The sequence below is a fragment of the Carassius auratus genome, unplaced genomic scaffold (assembly GCF_003368295.1).
Source record: "Carassius auratus strain Wakin unplaced genomic scaffold, ASM336829v1 scaf_tig00010126, whole genome shotgun sequence".
NCBI classification, from domain to species: Eukaryota; Metazoa; Chordata; class Actinopteri; order Cypriniformes; family Cyprinidae; genus Carassius; species Carassius auratus.
In genome coordinates this window covers 101,189-129,044 of record NW_020524108.1, presented here as the reverse complement: position 1 = coordinate 129,044, position 27,856 = coordinate 101,189, and the positions used below count along the sequence as shown (strand labels likewise).

General features: G+C 36.9%; 2 protein-coding genes across 4 annotated transcripts; one reads left to right on the top strand and one right to left on the bottom strand.

The window, feature by feature from the left end:
* Positions 1-763: 763 nt before the first annotated feature.
* LOC113072765 (protein ALKAL-like) lies at positions 764-4,536 on the top strand. Of its 2 annotated transcripts, none has more exons than XM_026245735.1 (5): positions 764-1,243; positions 1,963-2,016; positions 2,102-2,182; positions 2,415-2,488; positions 3,420-4,536. In XM_026245735.1, the coding sequence occupies exons 1-4, from the start codon at positions 1,018-1,020 to the stop codon at positions 2,477-2,479; spliced, it is 426 nt and encodes a 141-aa protein (XP_026101520.1). In that variant the 5' UTR covers positions 764-1,017; the 3' UTR covers positions 2,480-2,488; positions 3,420-4,536. The 2 variants fall into 2 exon arrangements, with proteins under 2 accessions (XP_026101520.1, XP_026101519.1); XM_026245734.1 differs by having other exon boundaries at positions 3,417-4,536.
* Positions 4,537-4,567: 31 nt separating this feature from the next.
* Positions 4,568-16,527, bottom strand: LOC113072763 (low molecular weight phosphotyrosine protein phosphatase-like). 2 transcript variants are annotated; one of them, XM_026245733.1, is made up of 6 exons: positions 16,401-16,527; positions 15,436-15,509; positions 14,680-14,793; positions 11,970-12,031; positions 8,658-8,763; positions 4,568-4,925 (listed from the first exon to the last, which is right to left on the bottom strand). In XM_026245733.1, exons 1-6 carry the CDS (start codon positions 16,441-16,443, stop codon positions 4,848-4,850), a joined length of 477 nt encoding a protein of 158 aa, XP_026101518.1. In that variant the 5' UTR covers positions 16,444-16,527; the 3' UTR covers positions 4,568-4,847. The 2 variants fall into 2 exon arrangements, with proteins under 2 accessions (XP_026101518.1, XP_026101517.1); XM_026245732.1 differs by lacking the exon at positions 14,680-14,793 and adding an exon at positions 14,506-14,619.
* Positions 16,528-27,856: the final 11,329 nt, after the last annotated feature.

Below are 27,856 nucleotides of genomic sequence, written 5' to 3'. Positions count from 1 at the left end.
GGTTCACTAGAGGCATTTATGACCTATGAGGATCCTTTTTTATTTTATTTTTTATTTTACTCCTAACTTTATAAGATTTTTCAGCGGGAACTGTTTTCTTTATATAAAAAGTGGATTGTATATTAGCAGATAATCAGTGCGCTTCTATGGGATGTGATGCTTAGTTTAGTTTTGCAGATTAACCAGTTAACTGATCTACAATACGAGTCAAAGTTTGGACGGTCACAACTGAATTTAGATTTCCCGTTCATGATTAAGTTCACCGCACAACCAACATTAATGATGTGATCATTTATATAGAATATCTTGTTTATTTCTCAATACAACTCCAAGGAAACATAACTATAAAATCCATGTCCATCTCAGATTATTTTGTTGGGTTCATATTGAGACTTTTGATTGTAGGTGTGGGTATCTTTGCAAATGTGAGCACAGTTGAAAACATTGTTATAATCTGTAACTGAGAGACACGTGCGCTCTTCATGGGCTTCAAACTAGTTTCTGAGGAGCAGGACACTTTCGTCTTTCGTTTGCTCTTCATTGTGTTACTGCTGTCGAGGAGAAATAGACTTGTGGACTAATATAAAATGTGCTTTCTTATCAATATATAAAGCTTAGCTACGTTTTAACTGGTTTATTTTTAAACGAGTTGGAGCACGTTAGTGAAGGAAAATCAGTCAACAAGTGTTGAGCATACATGTGATGTCATTCAGTGGTGTTCGAAAGCACCACAGTATTTAATGAAGAAAATACGTGGTGAGTTTACGGTTTGAATAGATTTGATGACTTACTATTACAGTAAAAACGAACGAGTAGGTGTGTCCATGCTGTCTGGTAGTGAAAGTGTTAATAGCACTTCTTTCTTTTCTTTTCTTAAGAAATCGTAAAAGCTTCCAAAGTTTATTTTTAACATAAAGTGGACTTTTGCATCTTATAAACCCTGTGACTTCTTCACCAGACTGCGTGATCCAGGACTTGGGCAGTGCGGGACTTGCGCGCACTCTGGTCGCGGGAGCGATGCGCGCGCTGCGGGCTCCGGTTCTAGTAATGGGGCTCGTCATGATTATCTGCACTACTGCACAAAGCGACGCCAGCGTGAACAAGGTCGAGAAAACGTTCAGACGGATAATGGACATCATGAGACTGGCGGAAAACAGCGTTGACGACGCGAGCGCGCAAAAGAAAGAGAGCGCGCCTAAGGACACTCATCGTCTCAAAACGGAAACCGGGGAAACTATTTTAAGTAAGCAGAGCATTCAATGAACATAAAAATTTAGGAATGTTAATACACTGGATAGCAAAACGTGGCAAATTACATTAATTGGAAAGTTAATTAAAAATGTAACTGAAATAAGCACAAAAATATTTTTAAGCCAAATGTAAAAAAAAGAAAGAAAAGTTTTTAAAGGCTAAAACGTTAAGCCAAAATGTCTCTTTCTAGTTGTGAAACATGTCCATTTTCCTACTGAGAAACTGACTTCATGCATCACCTTAAAACCATATAAAAGTCATCGTAAAATGATTTATAAAAGTGAGGCTAGTCAAGAGAAAAGCTCTTGCATCATTTGATGTAACTTGATGCAATTAAAGTCTATGTGCCTTCTTTCTCTTTGACCTATATTTAAGAGGAATGTGACTTACCCACTAGGGCACGAGCCAAAGTCTTAACTCTCAAAGCATTAGGTGAAATAGTTTTGCATTGCACCTGTTGTGTACCAAGTCAGACACATGTTATTGGTGGTCAGCAATTCCCAATTAGGTCACTAGAATAGTTACAATATTAGCGTAAGTGATCATAATGTTAATAGAAAGCTTGTTTTTCGGTCTAAACCTCTTAGTCGGAGCATGTTCATTGCTGAGGAATGTTGAGCTGAGTGATTAATCAGTGCTTCAGAATCATCCCTCTTGAAGCATCGGTGGATATCCAGGATTTGACCTTTGAATGTTTCTTTCTTTTCACAGAAATCTTTCCCAGAGACCTCCGAAACAAAGAGAAGGTTATCAAAATCTTAACAGGTAGATAGAGACTCAAGAGTTTTCTGTGACCTTGAAACCAAAATGGTGTTTGAGAATTTTAACCTGGCTGTTTTCCGTCCACCAGGTCCTCTTTATTTCAGTCCAAAATGCAGGAAGTACGTCTACAGGCTTTATCATAACACCAGAGACTGCACCATCCCTGCATGTGAGTAAAGTCATGCATTCCTATCTCTTCAGACCCCGCCAACAGATCACATCTCTGCCCACATGCATCACGACCCTCTACAAACTCTTTATATTCATGACAGTCTCATGTCGGCTAGGTTCCCATGATTTACCCCTGCACATGGAGTTTTAACACAGAAACAGTATAGGCTACAAATTCAGGATTCATCCAGCTGATTATCCAACTCATCCAGCTTTACTCCTATCCTCAGACTACAGAAGGTGTGCAAGACTCTTGGTGCGACTGGCAGAGAGTCCGAGATGTCAAGAGGGTTAACTGTACCAGGTAAGACACTTTTTAAAACACTTTTATTTGTTTATTTTTTTGAATGTAGGTAATTCAACAAGAAATGGGAGAAGACCAGAAGAAAGGAATATTCAGGAATCCCATGGCCCTAGAAAAATCATTAAAATTAATAAGATTGCAAAAATATATGACATTTCTAAAATCAATTTTTTTTAATATATATATGTTATAATATATATATATATATATATATATATATATATATATATATATATGTGTGTGTGTGTGTGTGTATATATATATATATATATATATATAATATAATCTTTACATATTGTACAAGTGATTTAAAAAAAAGAAAAAAAAAACAAAAAAAAAAAATATATATATATATATATATATATATATACACACTAATTTTAAAAAAGTGTGTATATATATATATATATATATAAATATATATATATATATATATATATACACTAATTTTAAAAAGTATATATATATATATATATATATATATATATGCACTGCGCTCCTTATAACTACAGTGTGTGTAAATTAAAAAATCTAGATTGGATTAGAATTTATGAAAAATGTCCAAAACTGGATATGACGCTAAGAAAGATATTTAATATTTAGATGTTGTACACAAGATTCAGAGGACACATTTACTCTAAGCTTTTTTTGACAACACATATTCCAGGATTAGATAACTTATCCAAGCTATTACAGATAAACCTGTGTGTCTTAGCAATTAGGATGTGATTTAAGCAGGTAAACAACCTTAAGTCAATGCTTTAAGGTTTTTTTTCTTCTCCCAAAGACAACTTCAGAGAAGTACATGTAACAAAACCTGTCTCCCAATTTCTCACAGAGGGAAAAAATTCAGATGCATCCAAGTGCACACATGTATGTGAACACAGCCAAGTCTGAAACAGAACTAAATTTATCTTCCTTTATCAAGCAGGTTGAAGCCAAACCAGAATGACCCAAGTAAAAAAAAAAAACAGCAGTCAAAGTGCCTTTGGACAAGAGAAGAGAATTTAAACCAACACGCAACATTCCACATAATCAGCACAACGCGTCCAGAACACTGCTCTGCCTCTCTGGAGAATAGATGTGGGAAAGTATTGACAGAGCAGTAAACGGACACGGAATAATGGGATGCACTTGCCCAAGGATGGTCTGATGGACTCAACATAGAGCCAATGTTAAAACACAGGACGACAGAGAAACAAAACAGAAAACGCTTTTGGCGTAGTGCGTTCTGAATCTGTCTGCCAAAAAAAAAATCATTTCATTATGAAAAAGGGATTGCCATGTTTTGATATCAGATTATCGAGACCCGTCAGTCAGTGCTGATGTTTTGTTCGACATGCCTTGATGGGGTTACAATTCAGAGCCGTGATGACAAATCGAGTTAGTTCGCTGCAACGAGAGAGCTTTGCTTTTCTCTGAGCTCGAACTGAAAATCAGTTAATTGCATGAAAGTTTCCTTTTGCTTTTGTTTGCCAGCAGACAGGTAGATTTTTGCAGTATATCTGTGACCAAAAGCTTTTTGTTTTCGTGTGAGACTATGAGTGTGCGACCGTGGAATATATTCAGTATATTTTGATATGTAAATGTTGTACAAATGAGACTTTAAAATCCCTATAACAAACATAAGCGTCTGACGTATGATGGGATATGTATATTTAAAAGAAAATATATTTAAATAAATTATGATTGTTTAAGCACTGTGGTCTTTAATGTGGTAAAAGACACCAAAGAATGTAAAGGTTAATCTTCTGCAGCCTAAAACAGTCTCGATCTAGTTTAACAGCTTATCTTGGCATCAGAAAATATATATATTTTTAAGGAAGTTCAAGATCTCTCATCACTCCTGGTGGATGCTCTGGATGGTTCAGAGATATTGATTTTTTTTGTGACCACACCAAAGTTAACAGTCAACTTCTGTTAATAAATAAACATCTTAGTAATGGGGGAAAAATCTAAAGATATTCCCAAAAGATGAAGTGGATGAATGAGAGGAAAGGGAAAGTAATCAGAACTGGAACAACAACAGTCATATTCAAAGAAATTAGCGAAAAGAAAAAAAAACTGCAAAAAAACTAATTTCAGCATTTTCATTTTCATTTATTTTGGTGAATTTACTCTCTTCAGAGGATATGGTCAACAAAAGCAGTTTGCAGCTGCTCAAACAACCTTACTAAAGACATTACAACTTATTTTACATTTAAAGACAAAGTGCTTCTCTATACACTGCGATAATAGTTTTGTGTGTTTTGCGTAAGACACTTGATCAATATTTCAATCAGTTATTATTTAAGTCCGAGCAGCTCATGATGAGGTGTCGCAGGTTTCAGGAGATGGTCAGTATGTGTGTGTGTGTGTGTTATGAGTGCTGCTCCAGGAAGGCTTTGCAGCACCTCACACATTGTTCATACACCGTCTCAAAGTCTTTATCACTCCCCTGCAGGCAAAAACAAACAAACCATTAAAATGTAACCGTAAACAGAAATTACGCAGCCAAGCATAGCAGCAACAGACACGTGAACTTAAGAATGATCAAAAGACAGTAGAGCCGAAATATTTTGGTAATAGATTCAAAGTATCTCTAATTTACAGCCTTACCTTTTTTCTAGAATGCTTATGCCTTAGCATTACTGGACCAAAACAATCCTTTTTTTTTTTTTGCCTAATTTGAGCTAAAGAATCAACAGCAACACCAAAAAACTAAAATCAGTTATTTTAAATGCTACAAGTGAATTTAGGCATCAAGCACACATTTTTGTTGTTGTTGTATTTACTATAATAGATTCTGAGGTAGAAAGACTGAATTACTCTTTCCTTGTAAAAGTTCTCCAATAGTTGTTTTATTTGCAATTAAAAAGGTAAAAAGATTTACATTGTCTGAAAGAGGATGAGTCTGAAAAAGGATTGGTGTACAGATTAACTTAAAAGGGGTCATATGATACGATTTCAAGTTTTTCTTTCTCTTTGGAGTGTTATAAGCTGTTCGCGAATAGATAAGATCCCTAAAACTGCAAAGACTAAAGTCTCAAACCCAAAGAAATATTCTTAATAAGTTTAGACTCATCCACGCTCTCCTAAAAGGCCCGGACAAGTGTATGTCACAATGTGGGAAGATTTGCATAACGCCGGCCAAATATTCACGCAAAGAAAGAAGGCTAACTTTCAGTCCCTACAGAGAAATGCGATTATGCGATCGCCTGATTTAATCAGCCAAAGGCCGCATATTTATGGGGGGGGTCACAGTTTTTTCAAATACGCCGCTGTTTTGCCTCATAAATTGCCGATTTCAGAAAGCAAAATATGCGGGGCTAGCATGATTTCATAATCCCTGTATTTTCGTTGCAAAAAACTCACATGTATATTAGCAGAAAGTTGAAAAATGTTGCGTTACTTCACACAAGTAAAGCGCCATATTCCCCCTATTGCCATGGGAACTTTATGAAGTGACGTAATTACGTGACGTGAACATCATCTGCAAACCCCGGGGTGAAACCAGGGTGAAACTTATTTGCCAACAAAAAATAAGCCAATCACAATGCACTGGATAGCTAGCCAATCAGAGCACACCTCACTTCTCAGAATGATGAGCTTTGTAAAAATCTACGCGTTTCAGAAGGCAGGGCATAGAGGAGAAACAATAACATACAGTATGTGGAAAATAATGTGTTTTTTTTTTTTTAAACTTAAACCGCATAAAACACATTTCATTACACCAAATACACAACATAAATGTTCTTTTTAGCAACATCATATGACCCCTTTAAGTCAGTATTATATGATGTTAAAGGTAAATCTAAATCTTAAAAGTAGACTGCCATAAACTGCAATATGGAAGAATAAAAATAAGACAGAGCACACTAAAAATATAATAAAGGCTTTGCTCAAGTGTTATTTTAACATTACTTATTAACTGATAATATAGTATTTATTCCTATTCTGAAGTAGCTTTTATTTTTTATATGTTCAGCTTCAATTTGAATTTACATTTATGTACTTTTCCCATTTTATTTTTTAAATGTCTGTTAAGCTTTATCTTATCTCCGTTTTAGTAATTTTACTTCTTCAACTTATCTTATTCTTAACATTTCTCATTTTGGTTTATATTTTTAATTTTAACTTTTGTCATCTAATATTTTAATTTTTTTTCAGTTATCAAAATCAATGTTTAATGTTTTCATTTTTGTTAACAATAACCGTTAACCTTCAGGCTCTTCTATTAGCTCAGTTTGTGAAGTTCAAATGCTAAAATAGCCATGGATCTCCTCTTTGGACACACAATGTACCATCACCACCATCAAAAGAAACTGCACTCCACACTTGAGGACCACACTTCCTCTTACACTTGAGTCTTGGGGGACTAAACAGGAAATCTCAGCTATCTCAAGAGTGATCATCACCACAAGAGCATCTGGTTGGCGAACTGTCCGACGAAGAGGCCAGTTTCCTATTCTGTCATGGTTGAAAGGCCTACCTACTTCAGCCAGCTGGCTGTCAGCCATGAAGAAACACACGAGGGAAACATCCAACGTGACACCTTCCAGGATTATCATAGTGTGACTGTGACAACTGTGCTGGAAGCCTTCAGCCTAGCGAAACATCTTCAAAATGTGCCCTGAAACAGTCCTTAGACATCCTCTCACTGAAAAACGATTTTGATGATCTTCACAGATGTGTCTTGGAGAGCTGGTGGTGTGAGAGGAATGACCTGATATCAGGCCCATCAGGTTCTTTCCAGTTTCTATTTCTCAACACACTCGCCCGTCACTCCCCATCATCTCTCAGAACTGACAATGCTTCCCTCCAAACATCATTTTGTGGTTTTATATGTTGGCTAAATCAACTGTTCTGTCATAACTGAGTGTTTGTGACACTAAACCCCTCTGTTTAAACACTAAATAATAAGCTTACATTGGCTTCACATTTACAAACGTAGAAAAACCACAGATTCATCCAGAGTTTTTGACCTACTTGTAGAAGGTGCATCCAAAAATGACAATTTTGGCATCATTTATTCACCTTGATGTTTTAAACCCATGACTGTCCTCCATGAAATGCAAAAGGCGATGTACTGAATAATGTGGACGTCCTTTTCCATGCAATAACTATAGAAGGAGGGGTAAAGCTAGGGCTATGCAATATGGCAAAAAATAAAATCTAGATTTATTCGGAATGCTTGAAGGACTAAAGATTTCGATTTATTAATATTATTCTATATATTTATATGATTTCATTAATTTCATCAAATTTAACAGGACTGCATTTAATGAATCTACAATATTTTCTCGCTGATACACCCCCAATTCGGAAATGAGTGGGGCTTAAATAAAGTTCCCCACTCATAATTACATCTTTGTGGTGCCACTCATGTGCTGACCTTTCAGAAATCACTTGAACACATTGTGATCTGGTTCTACAGTTCAGCTTGTTGTGTTGAAGCACTAGATTAGCAGTGCATATCGACTTAAGACTCATACTGACTACTTTGATGATTTGGTGGTGGTGGTGGTGGTGGTGGGGGGGTCCTCTGTGAGGTTTGAAAGCCCAATTCACTGTAACTGCATGGACAAGACAGAACCGTTCTCTAAACGAATCCTCTTTTTGTCTAGAAAGCTAGTCATAAAGGCTTTATTGACAGGAGTAACCCTACTAGCATGCGCTACTAGCATGAAAATGCAAAAAGAAACGACCACTGGTGAAATAAACGTCCTGCCCACAAACTCGCACCACTGGTCGAGTCAATGCTGTTTGTCGAAATCATACTAGTCAGGATGCTCCAGTGTTTGAGAAAACCAACCTTACCTACAGTTGCCACATTAAGCTTGGATAGCAGTATTTCAACATCCAAATAAGTAATATCCAAAATGTGAAAAAAAAAGAATCATTATGAATCATACAAGAATAAATGTTAAGAGGGAGTGATTGCTGTGGGAAAAAAAAAAGAAAAAAAAAAAAAAAACAAATCGAACTAATCTACTAATGTAAGGTTGATCCAAAGTGGTTCCCACACTAGTTAACAGCTGGAGTCGGACTGAGCTGGAATAGTGAGTGTCAGATGAATCCCAAGACATATAAATTTTATTTTGGGCTTTTTGCCACTTTGATTGAGTATTTGCCAATAAACGACCAGGGGTTGGGGCTGATCCTGCTGTGTGCATGTGTGTACACTTACATAGTACGGGTCTTGGATAATAAGCTGTTTTTCAGGATCGTAGGAGCCGAGCAGCTCAATCTTGGCTTTGCTGTTTTTCACGCTGCTTGCCTTCTTGTTCAGATCTCTGTAAAAAAAACGCACATACATACACTTTAGATCCTGTGCAGCCAACATACTGATTCATAATCTGATTCCTATCAGTGGTGCAATCTCCATTCTTTCAGGCTAATTCGGGAACATGATTTAAGCAGCAATGAAATTTGACAGGATCAGACTTTTTTTTTTGCAACAGTCTCACAGGAGCAAGACGTTGCAACACACACTTAACAGCTGAAAAATATAAATTAATTATAACACGCATAACAGTGCCTAGGTAGCGATAGCTGGTGTGACTGATCATGAACTAGGATATTAAATACAAACAATTACTGCTAAGGATGTGCAAAACACCACATCTTCAAAGGATTCATGGGTTGTCTGAACACACAGATACAATACAATACTACTTTATTGGTTGAATGGTTGTAAATTGTCTTTGACCACACCATTGACATCAGACATACAGTACAGACCAAGTTTGGAAACAGTACTATTTTTAATGTTTTTGAAAGAAGTTTCTTCTGCTCATCAAGCCTGCATTTATTTGATCAAAAATACAGACAAAACTGTAGTAATTTGAAATATTATTACAACTTAAAATAATAGTTTTCTATTTGAATATACTTAAAAAAAATAATTCATTCCTATGATGCAAAGCTGAATTTTCAGCATCATTCCTCCAGCCTTCAGTGTCACGTGTAACATCCAGTCGATCACATGATCATTTAGAAATTATTCTGATTTATTATGAGTGCTGGAAACAGTTCTGCTGTCTAATATATTTGATGAATAAAAGGTTAAAAAGAACTGCATTTATTCAAAAAAAAAAAAATATATATATATATTCTAATAATATATTTTCTTTTCTATCACTTTTTATCAATTTAACACATCCTTGCTGAATAAAAGTATTAATTTTATTAAAAAACTGACCCCAAATTACTGACCAGTAGTATATATTGTTATTACAAAATATTTATATTTTAAAAACATAACTTTTTTTTTTTTTTTTTTACTTTTTATTCATCAAAAGTATCCTAAAAAGTATCACATGTTCTGAAAAAATATTAAGCAGCAGAACTGTTTCCAACTTTGATAATGAATCATCATATTAGAATGATTTCTAAAGGATCATGTGATAATGATCCTAAAAATCCAGCTTTGCATCACAGAAATAAATTATAATTTAAAGTATAATAATTTTAAAAACTGTTATTTTAAATTGTAATATATCACAATATTAATTTTTTTTCTGTATTTTTGATCAAATAAATGCAGGCTTGATGAGCAGAAGAAGCTTCTTTCAAAAACATTAAAAATAGTCATGTTTCCAAACTTTTGGTCTGTACTGAACATAATATTTTAACCACACAAATATTAAAAAGACAGTGTTTTGATTCAGAGATCCAATTACTGCAGGTATTAATGAATTCTTATAGAGGTTTCTTTCTGCCCTGGAAATGAAATAATCCGCTTTCACAGATCCTCTTTTCAAACTAGAGAAAAATTGTGTGAAATTTTTTATAATATAGACAAATGGTACAGATAAATGGTAACACATTTTAAGGAGCAATTCTCACTAATAACTAGCACACATATTAATAGCATATTGGCTGTTTTTTACCCACTTATAAAGCACATATTAATGCCTCATTCTTCATCACTATATCTTTAAATCCCTTAATCCTACCTCATACCTAAACTTAACAACTAAACTAAAATTTAGATTTTTAGACATTTGTTTTAAAATTTATTTTTCAAGTTAATACTGCACTTTTGAGTGTTTTATTTTACAAAGAATCCTGAAAAAAAAAAAAGTTGTGCTTGTGCTGGGGGTCCGTCATCTTGACCATGAGGGGGTCTCATTAACTCTCCAGTTCAGGGATCATCCCTTCAAGGTCTGAACCTATGACCTTAACAACTAACGTCTCAGACCTTTAACCATTTACTCCTACACACGTAATGTCACAATACAGAAGGAAAAATACAAGAATTGATGACCTCCTGTGTATATTCTCAACCCTGATTAACCCAAGACTGACAATCATTGCTAAGTGTGACTGCGAGATGACATTGTGTCAGTTCATTGTGCTGAGCATTGGAGAAGAAAAGAGACCTAGAACCACGGAGCAAAGACAAGGAATCTAAAGAACTCCGTAATCTTCTTAATATCGCCGGATCTAGCAGGAACTTGTGACTCCAACAATATCCCCCCACATCCTGCCCCCTTTACTTCATTTTCTTACCCCAAATCAGACAGAAATAAACACCATGAGAAGCAAACGCAGTCCCACGTTTCTCAAATTCTCAGCAAAGGTCTCCTCAAAATATCCCTTTGAGGAGGATAAACCAAGACCGTGCCAGAAACACATCATGGTAGAAGTCAGCGAGTCATATAGATAAGAGACGAATAGCCTTATAATATTTAATAATAAATGGATCTTGGGATAAGATTTCAAAAACGTGAATTTTAAAAGTGTAAAATAAATAAATAAACACACAGTTAAATGGTATAACCTTGATATACTCTATTACAATAAAATAATTAACTTTTCTATTTTAATATATTTTACAATGTAATGTGATGCTGATTTGCTTCCCAAGAAACATTTCTTCTTATCAATTTTGAAAACAGTTGTGCTGCTTAATATTTTAGTGGAAACCAAGACACACTTTTTTCAAGATTCTTTGAGGAGTAAAAAGTTCACAAGAACACCATTTATTTGAAATAGAAATCTTTTGTATAGATGGAAAAATGTGTTAACTGTCACTTTTGATCAATTTAATGTGTACCTACTGAACAAAAGTATTAATTTCTGTGAAGGGTAGCATTTATCCATCTGTTTGGCCTTCAAAAGTTTGGGATCAGTAAGAATTTAATGTTTTTAAAAGAAATTTCTTCTGCTCGTCAAGGCTGCATTTATTTATATCAAATACAAAATAAAACAGCAACATTGTGAAATAGTATTACAATTTTAAAAGTAACTGTTTTCTATTTTAATATACTTTAAAATATAATTGATCTCAGGTGATGCAAAGCTGAATTTTCATCATCAAGGTTGAAAACTGTTTATACAAAAAAAGAAAAAAGAAAAAAAAATAATTGTAGAATACAAATTTTAAGGTAATGATGTTGGGGTTAAGCGAAAGTGTTTTATCTCACATAAGGCACCAGAAAAAAATGATTTATTGTTTTCCCACCCCAAAACACCAATTGACCCCTGCACGTACCTCAGGTTGCTTTCGTCCATGCAGAGGATGTGATCAAAAGTCATGAAGTCTTCTTTGGTGACCTAACAACAGAAAGACCGTATGAGTAACGCTTGTAACACTTCATTCACATTTCGGCCCACATTCACCCCCCTCACCATTTTCCTCTCTAATTCTTCCTGTCTTTCTCTGAAAGAGGCAAACATGCTGCCAAAAGAGCACAGCGCTGGCTTGGACAAGCACCAGGGAACATGAGCAAAGGGCCAGAGAGCGAGTAGATGTGCTGTCTTTGTCTGTTCGAACATTCACTCCCCTCACTTGAGACACAGAGTTAAGAAACGGATCAAAGCACATCTGTGGCTGCATGTAAGTGTATGCATATATTGAGCAAGAACACATGATTCATTTGGGACGTTACCGTGCAGAGCCAGTCATAATAGGAATACATGTTTCCAATTTACAAAAACAACAAAGCACAAAAACTGGACACATACGCGAAGGGGAAAAACAAGGAATGCCTGCCTGGCCACAAGGGCTTTCTTGAATAATTGGGGGCTGTTGATTTGTGTGAGGTCAACGGGACAAAGATGTCTTTAGCGTGAGCTCAGCTCTATACAGCCTCGTGTGAACCTGACCCCTAAAGGCCGAAGTAAAGCCTGCCCACATGACTGGAATATCTGACTGACGGTTGGAATATCTGGGCGGAAAGCATGGGAGTTAGGAGTTTCTCTTAGTCTGACAGTAATAGGTCAAACAATGTAAGGTGATGCAGCGGCCAACTTAACGTTTGACAAGTTTCAATGAAGCTGCAATGTTATTGCATATGCCATACAGGTTGTGATTTACTTAAAAAAAAAAAAATAATAATAATAAATAATAATAATTATCTATATATATATGAATTTTGTCAAATAAGCGGTGGGTTAAAACAGGTTCATTTACTTCACGAAACAATCTTTTTAGACAAGTTGTTTATCATTATGATAAATTTTTTTTACCAAGGATGAGCAGCTGAAGTCTTGTATCAACGAGATTGAGCAAAACATTTTATTCCCATATGATTAAACATTGTAATTCAAAGGAAATTGATTTCAGAAAACCTTCAATGCGACCTCGTCAGATTTTGTGACCTTGGCATATGCATGTAGCTGTTCACATCAACGAAAAAGCTTTCTAGGAAATAAAAGTTCAGACATCACCAGAGTGAATTTGGGTAACATCAAAGTTGTTTTGTGTTTGCGTACTGCAGTCACGATAATGTAACAAAAAAATATTTTTTAAAGGTAATTGCAACTTCTTACAATTTCTTTGTTTTTGTTTTTTTTTATTTTGAAATTCTGAGTTTACATCTCACATTCTGACTTTAAATTTCGCAATTCAGTTTTTTATATATATATATATATATATATATATATATATATATATATATATATATATATATATATATATATATATATATATATATATATATATATATATATATATATGTGACATTTTATCTCACAAATTTCACTTTTTCCCATGATTGCAAAATTGTATATACTCATATCAACAGCAACCCTGCAAAGGTGATGTTTTTAAAAACCAGTTCAGTAAATAAGTTAAGAAACTTAAGTTTTAGAGAGACCATTTTCAGTTACTTTGTCTGTTTTTTTTTTCACAAACTGAACAATTTTGGCACCCACTTGACCAAACCAGTGTTTTGAATGAATGATTCAATGACTCACTCAAAAATAGAATCACTTGTCGCCACCTACTGGCATAACTATGCACTCTGACAACTCAGGACATTAACTACAATAAAGTTTAAATAATTGTTCTAAATCTATCAGAATAAGAAAGTCCACAGCACAGCTATATGAAGGACAACACAGAGGAGACATAGCATTGGAATCACTTTCCAGCTGATGAATGATAAAAAACATTTATAGCCAATCAGAATCCACCAACTTTAAAGTGCATAAACAATTAAAGCGACATAACAGCAGTGCGCACTTATGATAAACAAAGTTATTGTGCATTGGTGCAGAGGGTAATATTCTTATTGTTAGTTATCGAACAGGCTTTAAAAAAAAAAAAAAAGTTTGTTTGCGGGACAGTTGTGTTTTCTGTCCAGTAGCAGAACCAGTACGGCTTCTCTGGGAATAAGGTTTTCTCTTAAAATGATATCTTTATGATTATGTATGTGCTATAAAGGATATGTTGAATGCTACTTGGAAGCCAATTCAAAACAACAATCTCTATGGAGAATTTTCCTCAGGAAATGTACAAGAAAGATGAAAAATGGCGATGCCTGTCAATGGTTGCCTGTCAGAATCCATTTATAAGCAAGAATTTAAAAATAAGGAAAAAGATAAACAAATCTATGATGTGTGACAAAGATGAAGTGCCTTTGGCTTTAAATTGTGATTAGATGATGCTAACATAAGCTCTACTGCCAAAATTGGCTTTAGTTTTGTACAATTGACACATTATAATAAATGTGTCGTCTACTTCGCTGAAAGCTTCTTGCACTCATTCTATAACACACGTACACAAAATCCCACATCTGCAGTACCTGTCGTGCCCTGTGATCTGTCTCTATGACATGTTTCCTGAGGCAGGCCAGACCACGGGCATCAGGAGCGCTGCCAGTATTCCAATCTGAGGTGGCACCAGAGTCTATAACCCACTGTAACACACACAGAGAACACGGTTCTAGCTTTGAGTGCTAATTAGGACCCCACCGTACCTGCCGCGCCACGTGCCTCATAGACACGCCATGTCGCTTCATGCAGGTCTGGCCACGGTGATCCGGGGGGTTTCCGATCTCATAGGTGGACGTGGCAGCACTGTCTATTCTCCACTGAAGACACACACACATAAGGCATTATGATAATAACAGCAATACACATAAATATGCATTAATACACAAACTGAATTTTTGTAAGAACTATGTTACCATAAAAAGCAAGTTATGCATGTTCAATGGGAAAATGGTGGCCAAGTTCTCAAATTTGAATATTTCTGGCTGTAAACTTTGAGGCTGGAAAAAAATCTGACACCGGTTCTTTGTGTTTTTGCCTCATGAGTTTAAGGTTTTGGGTTTTATTCTCCTTGTCAAACTTTTTGAACAGCATTTTTTAAATGATTATATGTTTGTCTCTTGTGCAACCTTAGAAATAAAGTCAAATGTCCAGAAGAGCAAGCGTTCCTGGCAAATAGGCATGATCATGACACTGATACTCGCAAACAAAGGGTACATGAGGTGCAAGGCTAAAAGGACATCAAAATATTTATGAAATGCTTTTGCTCTGGAGTGCAGATGTCGTATACCTGCTATATTACTTAATATTAACAAACTTAAAGACCAGCCAATAAATCTCATCCATAAGATGATCCATTGTCACAATCAGTTCACTAAAGCAATTGCGTGATTAGTTGTGAGTCTTCATAATCCAGGAGCACATACTGATGTATACCTCATTCAGTAAAAGATGCGACTTACCTGGTCCACCTCCCCATTGTCTGTGGCCATTTTCCGGAAAACAGCCTCAGCGATCGGGGATCTGCAGATATTCCCTGGGCATTGAGGAAAGTGAAGAAAACATTTATTATTTTAGTAGGTAAGGATTATATCTGACCTAATTATTAAGTAAATGCCATATGCAAAAACATATACACAACATAATTATATGCTTAAGTAAGATTTCTTATTCTTATTCAATAATGAAAATTATTAGAGATTTTTCTTTTTAGGAAAATGTGATACATTTTCCCCCAGGATTCTTCATTGAATAGAAAATGTAAAAAAACAGGAATTGAAGGGGTTTTTTGTCCACTGTAAACATCCTTACTGTCATTTTTGATCAATTTAACACATCCTTACTGAATGAAAGCACGGTTTTCTTCATTAATAATAATAATAATAATAAAATTTACTGACTCCAAACTTTTGAAAATTAGCTTTTACTTGTACATTTTACACACGTACGAATATGGTTTTGATGTTTTTACGCGGAACACAACAAAACAAAAACAATTCTACAAACTATAGAGCATAAAAAATTAAGTTAGCTGCAGCGGGAATATCAAAATGTATCCGAATGGCATTATGAAAATAAAAACGTGGTTAGTTTGTGTTCAGCAGCAGGACTCGAATGAGGCAAGTGGAAAAAGTCCAAACTAGAGAATTAGTAAAAAATAATAAAAAACATATACATATAGGTTATGATACTAGTCTCTAGGGCAACTATTAACGCGATGTGTTAACTGATGCAGGACTGGATGAGATACGCGTGATTGATAAAGTGTCAGTATGTGCGCTCAAGATGATAGCTTTCATTCACAGAATGAGGCCGGTGAAACAGTGATCGTTGACTAAAACAGTAATTATAGTTTGACCGTTTTGTAATCTTGCCTTAACACACACATCAAATTAAAGGTATGGCGGTATTTTATAAACTTCCTTACCCAAGCACACGAACAATACCGACTTTCCACGGGGAGTCGCCATATTGGTCACTATTAAAGGTCCCCGCGCCACAGCTGAGGGTTGTCCAAATTACCGCCTGTTCCAAATTCATCAAGATTAGGCAGATTGGTGGCCTACAGAAGTCCTAAAATGCAATGGTTTATGTTTATTATTTTTTTCTTGTTTTCTCGTGATCTCGACATTACATACGTTTTTTCCCCAATGATTTTTTAAAATACGTCGTGAGTCTACTGTTGCTACAGAAACGAACGCAACTTTGATGCGCATCTTGTCTATGCTTGACTCCATTGACTCCAATGGGGTCGCTGTGTCCATTTCTTTTACGGTCTATGGATATTACAGCCAATTTTGCTTTTAGTAATACGTCTAGAATAAAATTAATATAGGCTAATCATTCACTGATAATTTTCTTCCAGAGAATATGCTAAACATTTTGTGTGTAATTAAAACTGTTAAAATAGTCAAAAGATCAATAGGACTACCAAAAAAAAAAAAAAAAAAAAAAGACAACCGGCGAAGACGCCTTTAGAAGGATGCAGAGACCTATTCTAAAATCTTTGAGCTGTTTGGATTCAACTCACTTTATTTTTTAAAATTTGAAATAAATTATATAATTTGTTTGTGACTTTTATTAGTCATGTAGGAAATGCCGTGACTGATATGATGTGGTTTACAAGCTTGAGGATCTGCTAGAAAAGAGTGTTTTTGTGTGAGTACATTTTTCTACACTGGTGGGGACTTAAACCTGAATACACACCAGCTCATGGGGACTTGTCTCACCGTATGTGCCTAAATTGACCCCCATGGGTACAGAAGCTTATATTATAGGCCTGCAGAATGAGTTTTTTTTTTTTCTTTTTTTTTGAGATTGTAAAAATGCACAAAGTTTTCTGTGAGGAGTAGGATTAGGTAGAGGTTGATAAAAAATAAACTTTGTACAATATAAAATCATTATGCCTGTGGGGAGGTCCCCACTAGTAAACCAGACTGTGTATGTATGTATGTGTGTGTGTGTGTGTGTGGTTTCCTACAAAGAAAGGTAGAAAACACTGTATAACTTCACTAAATTAACCTATACACATTTTACATATATTAATCACATTTCTTATATAATAATAATGATTAACAATAAAGATAAATAATGAGGATAAAGACGCACACTACAAATACGTCAAAGCGCATCCTAGATAAACACAACATACCAGTTTATAACTAACAATCATGTAGCTATACTTCAAAGATGCACAGATAAAGATATAGGTGCAAACATAATACTATGCAGTGATGTCAGTCTTGGTTTAAGTAAGCAGTTAGCTTACCACCACTGATCTAGCCTGTAATAGAGATCATATAAGTCAGTTTTTATCACAAGGAATGCCAATTGCGGTGGTGAAACTGAGATGAGTCACGCATTTAGCAAGAATTTAACTATAACAGATTAAAAATAAAGAATCATATTGATTCAAGCATTTAACATTTTTGAGTTAATTAAATGACAGTGATGAATAATACTGCACACATTGTGATCACTAAGGTCCTAATTCTGTCCTAAATGCATACAGTAAAGTGGATATAAAATATGCAAGACACCATCTGTTATGTCCAGTTCTATACTGCCACCTGTTGCCGCAGTTGTGTAACTTAGAGAACAACTTTTGTTCCCAAGCTGGTAAATCACAGGAAATCAGTCACAGGCTCACAGTATATCCTACATGACTCTCATCACAAAATAGTTAAGTTGCAATCACGAGAAAACGTACTCAGTTACTAACGTAACCCTGGTTCCTTTAGATATGGAACGAGTACCGCGTCGTAAGCCATTATACCGAGACGCTATGGGGAAAAGTCCTTTTTCTCAGATTTCTGAAGTTTTTTTCAATCACGCAGTGAAACTGCATGACCATTGGTTCATGGGATTCAATAGAAACGAACCAATAGTGGCGAACCTATGGTGAGCTAGTGTGAGTGCTCCGAACCGTGCCCGGGCGCGGCTCGATTAGCTGGCCCTGGCCTGCTTGGAAGAGGTGGGCAAGAGCACAGTTCAGTTGGACTCGGGCACGGTTCGCATGCAGTGTGAGCGCTAACCGTGACGGAGCACGGAAAAGGACGCATTGCGACGCTCCAAAACCAACATGGCAGGGAAAGGGTCGCTTTGGTCTACAGCAGAGGTGCAAAACGCATAAAAACTCAAAACTGCAAAGTCCTTGCTGCACTTCAGCTGGTACCTTGCAAACATCCTCATACGAGCAGCACGATTACGTGAAAATTTTCGCGCCACTAAGGCGACACATCTGTTTAACAACAGGCTGTGAGAGGGCTGTGGACCACCGTGGACCAAACGACACAAAATTATCCACAAAGATAACAGAGCGATGGACTCCATTGTGTTCAGAGAGCGCTGCTCTTCCTGTTTATCCAGAAACCGTCGCACCATAATGACGTAAGCGTTCTCCTGAAACCCTATGTGAGTGCAGGCCAGAGGGGGAGTGGGGAGGGGGACAATCGTACCCGGGCCTGGTTCATGGCAACCGTGCCTAGTGTGAGTACACCCTAAGCGGCCATCTCACCCAGGCAAACTGATTTAATTTGACTGAAGTGACGACATGAGGTGTCTTTGCATATAGCATGGCATAGTACGCAGAATTTGTTTCGTATCTAAGGGAACCAAGATTCCATTAGTAACGGAGTACGTTCATTTTGATACTGCACTCATACTGCATTGTAAGCCTTTAGGCTGAGAGGCTATGGGTAAAATACAATCATGCCGTGCTATCAGGAACGATGACCGAGTAATCACCCAGAGCACTAAGAAGGGCTTGAAAGTAATACTTAAAATATCCCAGACCAGTCGGGATGTAATTACACCAGTCATCTTGTTAACCTCCTACAGTTCAGGCACCAAGGGGCCTGAGAATGTGTAGTGGACAAAGCTAATCCCAGGTAAGGCTGCCCAACAAGCAAAAACCGACCATGATTGTGGGCTTATGCTGACAGGACACGGCACTAGACCACACCCATGAGGAGGCCATGTCCCTTGTGGAGTGTGCTCTAACTCCTATTGGACATTGAAGCCCGGAGGATAAGTAAGTGCAAGCTATCGCATCCACTAGTGGGGGGGGTGGGGGGGGGGGTGGGGGGGTCGTGGCCTAGTGGTTAGAGAGTTTGACTCCTAACCCTGGGTTGTGTTTTCAAGTCTCGGGCCGGCAATAACATGACTGAGGTGCCCTTGAGCAAAGCACTGAACCCCCAGTTGCTCCCCAGGAGCTGGATCTATAGCTGCCCACTGCTCTGGGTATGTGTTCATGGTGTGTTCACTTCTGTGTATTGTCTTTCAAATAACATCACTGACTTGCTATGCACATACTCCCCAGGTCGTTCCCTTCGATCAGCAGGCCAAAATCTTTTAATAGTCCCAAAGACTCGTTATAAAACCCAGGGAGATCTGTCCTTCGAGGCTGTAGCCCCCAGACTGTGGAACGCCTTGCCTTTGTTCCTCCGTGTGGCTGATTCTGTTGAGTCCTTTAAAAGGCAACTCAAAACACTGTTATTTAAACAAGCTTTTAGTTGATTGGGCTTAAGTTTACTTTGGACTTTTTATTTGTTTTAATTTTATTAGTATATTAATGTGGTTGTACCTTGTAAAGCACTTTGTGATTGTATCTGTGAAAAGCGCTCTATAAATAAACTTAACTTACTTACAATCTGGTCTCTGTACGGAGTGGAGACAATATCTGAGATATGTCACAATTGAACGGATCTACACCCCTGGGTGTGCACCAGGTGGTGAAAACCGACCATTTAAGGCTATAGAGGCGCCTTGTCGATGGAGTTCAAGCCTATAATATGGTATTCAGGATGCTCTCTGGGAGGTCCACCGACTCCCGTTGAGAGGCCATAAATGGAGAGCCCACAGCTCAGGTCTAGGGTGCCATATCGTTCTGTTCGCTTGAGAGAGGAGGTCCCGTCTCAAGGGGATTGGCCATGGTGTTGCTTGCGACAGGTCCGAGAGCCATGGTTGGAATATGGTTTTTAAAGAGAGCCTGCCTTGGCAATTTATGAAGGACACCACTGTCATTTTGTCCGTACCGGACTAGAACGTGGTTCCCTGCCAGGACTGGTAAGAAAGCGTAGAGAGCTTGACATACAGCCAGCATTCCAGGTGGTTGATATGGAGTTTGCTTTCTGTACTCATCCAGACGCCAAAGGTCGGATGGCATTCGCCTCATGATACCTAGCATCTTTTGAAACCTCTTGAGCGGCAGAGCCTTTCCCAGCGTAAAGGTTTCCACGAGCTGCCGAATGACCAGAGCATGCTGTGGCAAGACTAAAGCCCTCATACGGGTCGAGTCGATAATTGTCCCCAGGAACATGATACACTGGCTGGGAGACAACGAGCTCTTGAAAAAAATTTATCCTGACCCCCAAATACTCTAGGTGGTTGAGGAGCAGGGATATGTGAGCCACCAGCTCTGTTGTGATAATGATAATGATAATGATCTTCTTTCAGACAAATCCAGTGTATGACAGTCAGTGGAAGGGAGAGAAAAGTGTTTATTACAAAAACTCATGGATTCGCTAGAAGGGTCTCCAGGAGCCATCTCCAGCTCGTGTTATTTTGAATGCGTGAGTTTTATTTGAAGACTTGTGGACTGTTCAACTGCAACACCCACTGTCCGCAATGATAGAGCTTGAAATAGCCTCAACAGTTATTTAAATAACTCCAACTGGATTCGTCTGAAAGAAGAAAGTCATATACACCAACGATGCTTCGAGGGCAAGTAAAACAGTTTTGGGTGAACCAGCCCTTTAAGTTTCAATCACAAGAAAACAACTTATCTAAAGATCACAAGATAATTAAGTCACGATCAGAGAAAACATTAAATGTTGAGATCACAGGATAATTAAGTTGTAATCACAAAAAAACACAACTTTTGTTGAGATTACGAGATAATAAAGTCATGATCACGAGAAAACCAAACTATAATAAAAATTATTAAAAAAAATATTACTAATCCATTGCCTCAAGACTTCCGTAGCTGACAGTATATCATAACATAAATAAAGTGAAAGCCTGACTCACATTTTCATCCTCATTCTCTCTCACACATTATAAGACATATTTCTACACAACTGTCAGTACTGTCCCTGAGACAACAGGCATCTGTTCCACCAACATACCAAAAAAATAAAATCCCAAGAGCACAATTGCATGTACAGATCTAGGTGGTCAGGTTGTGGGAAAGTCCTGTTTTCCAGACCATATTTAGAACAAGTTTAGATTGCAGTATAATTCAGTCAGCTGCCCGGCCTGCTTAGCCATACTTGCTCTCTTATGAAACCAGATTAAACTTCACAGACCGTTCACAGATTGTGGCCTACACATACCTCCGTGGGGCAAGGGAGGAAATTACATTCCCAGGGTAGGAGGGATCACCCTCAGTAGAAATCGTGTTCTGGGGGCACCTCGATAGGACTGAAAGGGCACTTTAGCACTGGCAATTAAAGGGGCCGGGCTTGAATATTAGAATGATTTCTGAAGGATCATGTGACGCTGAAGACTAGAGTATGGCACAAAGGGATTCCTATGCATGTTAATAATCTGGCGATTTCCAAAGAAAAATTTCGTTATTTGTAGGTAAATAATTCCACTCTATATATAATAGGTTTTCCTGTTTTGGCGGTGATGCATAACCTGTCAAAGGGAATGACCAGTGAGAGATATAATGAAAACCATATTGCAGGGTCAGTGACTAAAACAGTGCCAAACTTCAAGGGAGGTGTTGTATGAATCCAACTTACTAAGAGATGAAGAATAGCTTCTCTGTACCACAACAAAACTGATATTCATTGACACAGTCATTTTATTGGTTTTGACTGACAGGGTTATGCAACACAACAGAATTGATCTATATGACTTGATCTGTGCACATACATGCTGTATTCACAAAAATATTCAGCTGGTTTGCAGCTGCTCCGCACACAAATCTTCTTAGTAATGAGCAAATCTGTGTACTTTAATTATGTTAACGTTCTTAGCCTTGCATACAGACACAATATGCTGTTTGCAGAAAATACCAATCAGATTTGAGTGAATGCTAAACTTCTTTCCTAATCTGAATTTTTCTTAAGAGGAACAGTTCATCCAAAAATGAACATTTGCTGAGAATTGACTCACCCTCAGGCCATCCAAGATCAAGATCACAACAGATTTGAAAAAATGTATCATTACATCACTTGTGCACCAATCAGTGGCGGTTCTAGACAAATTTTACTAGGGGGGCCAAGGGGGGGCCAGCGTTTAACCAGAGGGGCACATTAAAAATGGCAACATATTTTATTTAAATATAATGCAAATAAATACAAAAAGTAATTCTAGAAAAAAATCTACACAGTAATTTTACACAATCTAAACATGTTAATAAAAACAAATTACTATTAGTACTCATATAAAATTCATTCAGGCAATCATACATTTCACAATTTAATATTTATATATGAATGTCAAGATTTCAGAAGTGTATACATTTATAATGCTTACACTACACTACACAGAAATAATATACAATTAAATTATGCTTATTTTAAATGTATTGTGCAGGCTAAAAATATAATAAGCTTTTAATAATCTTTCAGTGCGCAAAACCATGATAATATAAAGTCCTCGACACGTTGAACCAGATGAGTTGGGCTTTTTGCTCCACGACTGAAGGACAACATACCTTGGGAGACAGTATGGACCTTGCCTCATAGATATCTGCTTACCAACAAAGTAAAATAAATAAAATTTAAGTTAATTGACAAATGTTACCCAACTAAAGTTAGACATTGATGTGAGTTGCTGTTTTTGTCATTCTTCTGAAGATGTCTTCATTCATTTATTTTAGCAATGCTCCTACACTGAAAAATTTTGGTCAGACTTTTTGGCATTTATTCAGTGTTATTTTGTAAGTGACTTCTCTTTTTGTTTTCATTTGGATTGTTTGACCATTCAAAGAGAATACTGGAAAATATTACATAATTTATGTTTCCTGTTAGCTAAATTTCACATTTATAAACAAAAGTTTACTGGCTATAAACCTCTTTTTTCTTTATTCAAATTGGACTTAGACAAGTATGTGGAAACTATACCACATCCCGACTTCAGAGCGGGTTCGCGAATCATTTGAGTCAGATCGCGACTTCAGAGCGGGTTTACGAATCATTTGAATCATTTGAGTCAGATCGCTACTTCAGAGTGGGTTCGCGAATCATTTGAGTCAGATCGCGACTTCATAGCGGGTTCGCGAATCATTTGCTTCATTTGAGTCAGATCGCGACTTCAGAACGGGTTCGCGAATCTTTTGAGTCAGATCGGGACTTCAGAGCGGTTTTGCGAATCATTTGAGTCATCTGAATCATTTGAGTCAGATCGGGACTTCAGAGCAGGTTCATTTCAGTCAGATCGCGACTTCACAGCGGGTTCGCGAATCATTTGCGCCATTTGAGTCAGATCGGGACTTCAGAGCGGGTTCATTTGAGTCATCTGAATCATTTGCGTCATTTGAGTCAAATCGCGACTTCAGACAGAGCGGGTTCGCGAATCATTTGCGTCTTCTGAATCATTTGCGTCATTTGATTCAGATCGCGACTTCAGAGCAGATTCTTGAATCATTTGCGTCATTTGAGTCAGATCGTGACTTCAGAGCAGGTTCGCGAATCATTTGAGTCATATCGCGACTTCAGAGCGGGTTCGCGAATAATTTGAGTCATTTGAGTCATATCGCGACTTCAGAGCGGGTTCGCGAATCATTTGAGTCATATCGCGACTTCAGAGCGGGTTCGCGAATCATTTGAGTCATTTGAGTCATATCGCGACTTCAGAGCGGGTTCGCGAATCATTTGAGACAATCTTTCATTGCACAAAACAATGATAATATGAAACGCTTCAAAACTGAGCTCACAAAGTGATGTTAAAAGTTTACGGCTTTTAAAACGTGTTTTATCTAACAGGCACAGGCGAGTCTTTTAAAAAAAAGCAACAAACAAAATACAAATACACAAAATAAAAGTCATTTTATTCCGAAAAGCGGGATGTTTGCATCCCTGAATATGATTAAGTCACTGATCTATATTATATATATATATTATATATCTATATTATATTATATTATCTATATTATGATCTATATTATAGATAAGTGCACTAATTTACCCGTGTAGAACGTTGCGTCACATTAGTTCCACTTTTGGCGCTCGCGTGTAAAATCATATTGACAGTAAAAGTAAAATCATATTACTTTTTTTAAGCACGCGGGTGGCCACAGGGGTGGCCAGGGACATGTCTACAGAGGCACGGGCCTCCCTAGGCCTCCGTGTAGAACCGCCACTGGCGCCAGTGGATCCTCTGCAGTGAATGTGTGCCACCAGAATGAGAGTCCAAACAGCTGCTAAAAAAATAAATAATCCATTAGTGCTGTGTTTTTAATAAACAAATCCAACAGTAAGACATCTTTATATTGCTTCCAGTTAAAATATGAGTACTCTATATACAATATTTCTTTCACCAGTGAAAATGTCATATCATCTGAATCAGGAGGAAAATATTTACAGATCAAGCACTGTTTACAAGCAAAAACAATCCAATCCAACAATCCAAAATAGCTCTAAACCAGGGGCCTGTACCATGAAGCTGGATTAGGTGGCTAGCCAGCTATGTTTCATCTTAGTTTCCGCCAACTCTGGATTTTAGGTACTATGAAAGTATAGCTCAGCTTTAATCGGTGTTCGTTGCCATGGTATCTTACGCTGCACGGCTAACCTGCTCCGGGGCAGGTTATGTTCTGGATTAGAGTTCTCAAACTCAAACTGATCAGATGTGAGAGAAGTGACACATGTCTGACACAAAGTCACTCCAGTTTATCTTGCTTCAAATTAAAGGTCACTTATGCTTAAAAAAAATAGAAAAAATATAAAAATATATACAAATATTAAAAAAAATAGATGTCTGGCTTTAATGATAATAATTGAGTCATTTTATGATTTTTATAATTATTGTGATTCATATTATTATTTATCTCTTACACACAAGCAATTTTAGTTTAGTTTTAGTTTTAAATAAATATTAATGTATACAGATCACGTAATATAAATAAGCTAATAAGCTGTAGTATCAAAGGATTTCACTATTTTAAAAATTACAAATGTAAAAAAACTTACATGTTCAAGTCTCTATCACTATATATTTTCAAATGTATAAAATATGTTAACAAGTTCCACTTGTGACTACACTGATGGAGCAAGATCATTTATTTTATTAGTCCTCCTTCATTTTTCACATGACATTTAAATTTGTCATAATCTTCAATCTCTTAATCTTTAGCAAAACCTTTAACCTTTAGTTTTGAATCTCGCTGGGTCTCTCACGAGAAGTAAATCAAACTTGCTTTGTGTTGCAAGGCTCCTGATTGGCTGTTCACCAGTGATGTCACACATTCATGTGCACGCGCTCCACAAACTCAGGATCAAAGCCTGAATTGACAAAGAGAGTTGATGAACAGCATCAAGGTACCAACAAAGCAGGATTGGAGAGGTTTGGTTTTGTCAACTCAAAACTAATCCTGTAACTCTGAATTTGTTCAGCTACCATCATGGTACAGGCCCCAGGGGTGCCCAAACTCAATCCTGCCGAGTTTAGCTCCATCTTTCCTCAACACACCTGCTGGGAAGTTTCTAGTCTGCCTGGTAAGAGCTTGATTAGCTGGTTCAGGTGTGTCTAATTGAGGCTGGGACTAAACTCTGCAGGACACCGCAATCCAGGATTCAGTTTGGGCACCCCTGCTCTAAACAAATATACTGATGAATTTTGATGTGAGAAGACGACAGGGAATTAACTTCTTCAATAGAGGAAATTTTATAGATTATGGCCTCAGAAGTGTCACTTTAATGTTAAAATGCCTTAATGATTGATTTTATTTGTTAAAAAAACACATATTATCACTTCACAAGACATTTATGGATGGACTGAAGAGGTGTGGATTATTGTGATGTTTTTATCAGATGTTTGTACTTTCATTCTGATGGCACCCATTCACTGCAAATGATTCATTAGTGAGCAAGAAATGTAATGCTAAATTTCTCCAAATCTGTTCAAATAAAGAAACAAACTAATCTACATCTTGGAATGCCTAAGGGGGAAAACATTATCAGATCATTTTCATTTTAGATGAACTATTCCTTTAAATCTTCAGTAAATTCTACCAAGGTTGTTTTTTTTTAGTTAAAAAAACCCCCAAAAAAACAAAGATGATCATTTGGTCCTGTGGACATCGGTGACGCTTTATTCAAGACCTTAATTCCATTGCCAATCTAGTAGAAGTTGTGTGTTGAGTCTGACATAATCATACCTCACTCCAGACTTAAATGATTTATACTTGAAGGTCATGCAATCGCATTGATGTCTTCTGTCAGATATCATGTTTGGAATTATTTGTTCAGAAAGACCTTACATGCTCATTCTAAGTTTTGGAATGGACATCACAACCATTTGCTTTGTGAGATGTGTAAACAAGGTTAAGGGAAGGTCATGGTTTTAGTTGTAATTTGTCATGCTGTGGTTTCATGTTATAGTTCACATGCAATGAAGAGGGCTCTGAATTTTGGAGAAAAGCTCAATGTGGCCTTCAGGATTTGGCTTACTGTTTAATACCAACATAAGTGTGTTGATACAATCTGTGCACAATTATAGTTATTTAGTGATGTATAAGTGTGATGCGGGATGCTGAAGGTTTCAAGATATTCTCATGTTTCAGACCAGACTGACAAAATAATGAGTCTCACCCTATATCTCATCTGGATCTACATACAATTCTGGAAGCTCTGAGGTCAGAGAAGCCAGATATTGGTTTTAGTGTACTGCTATTGCCTTGGATAATTTCCAGCTAACTGCACAGCAGGCACTTTGAAACATATAAATTACATCTGCACAAATTCCTGGTTTTGACTCTGGGTTGAGCGAAAAAATCAATTCTGGGTTACGCTAAGTGGACCGTTGCTTTATGAAGTCTGCAATTTAGTGCATTTTGCACATTGCGCAATGCATACACACTCCACAGGAATCCAGTCTGGAAAAAGTCTTGCCAGGGTGTTGATAGGGAGTTGTTACAGTGGTATTTGATGTGTGGCTATGCAGTTGCTAGGGTGTTCTTGTGGATGCTTAATTGCTAGAGTTGTTTTGGTCATTTTATTAATCACCAAATAAAAATAAGAATATGTCTGAGAAAAGCCAGATAAATTCTAAACTATTTTGCTGATCAGAAATGAAGTATAACGTATTTAGATGTTATAAAGTAACTGCTCATCATGTACTTTCGTTCTCATACACAAACAGTAACATCAACTTCTCAAGTCTGCTGCCATCTACTGGTTTCATGGAGATCCTGCATTCATCTAGATGTCT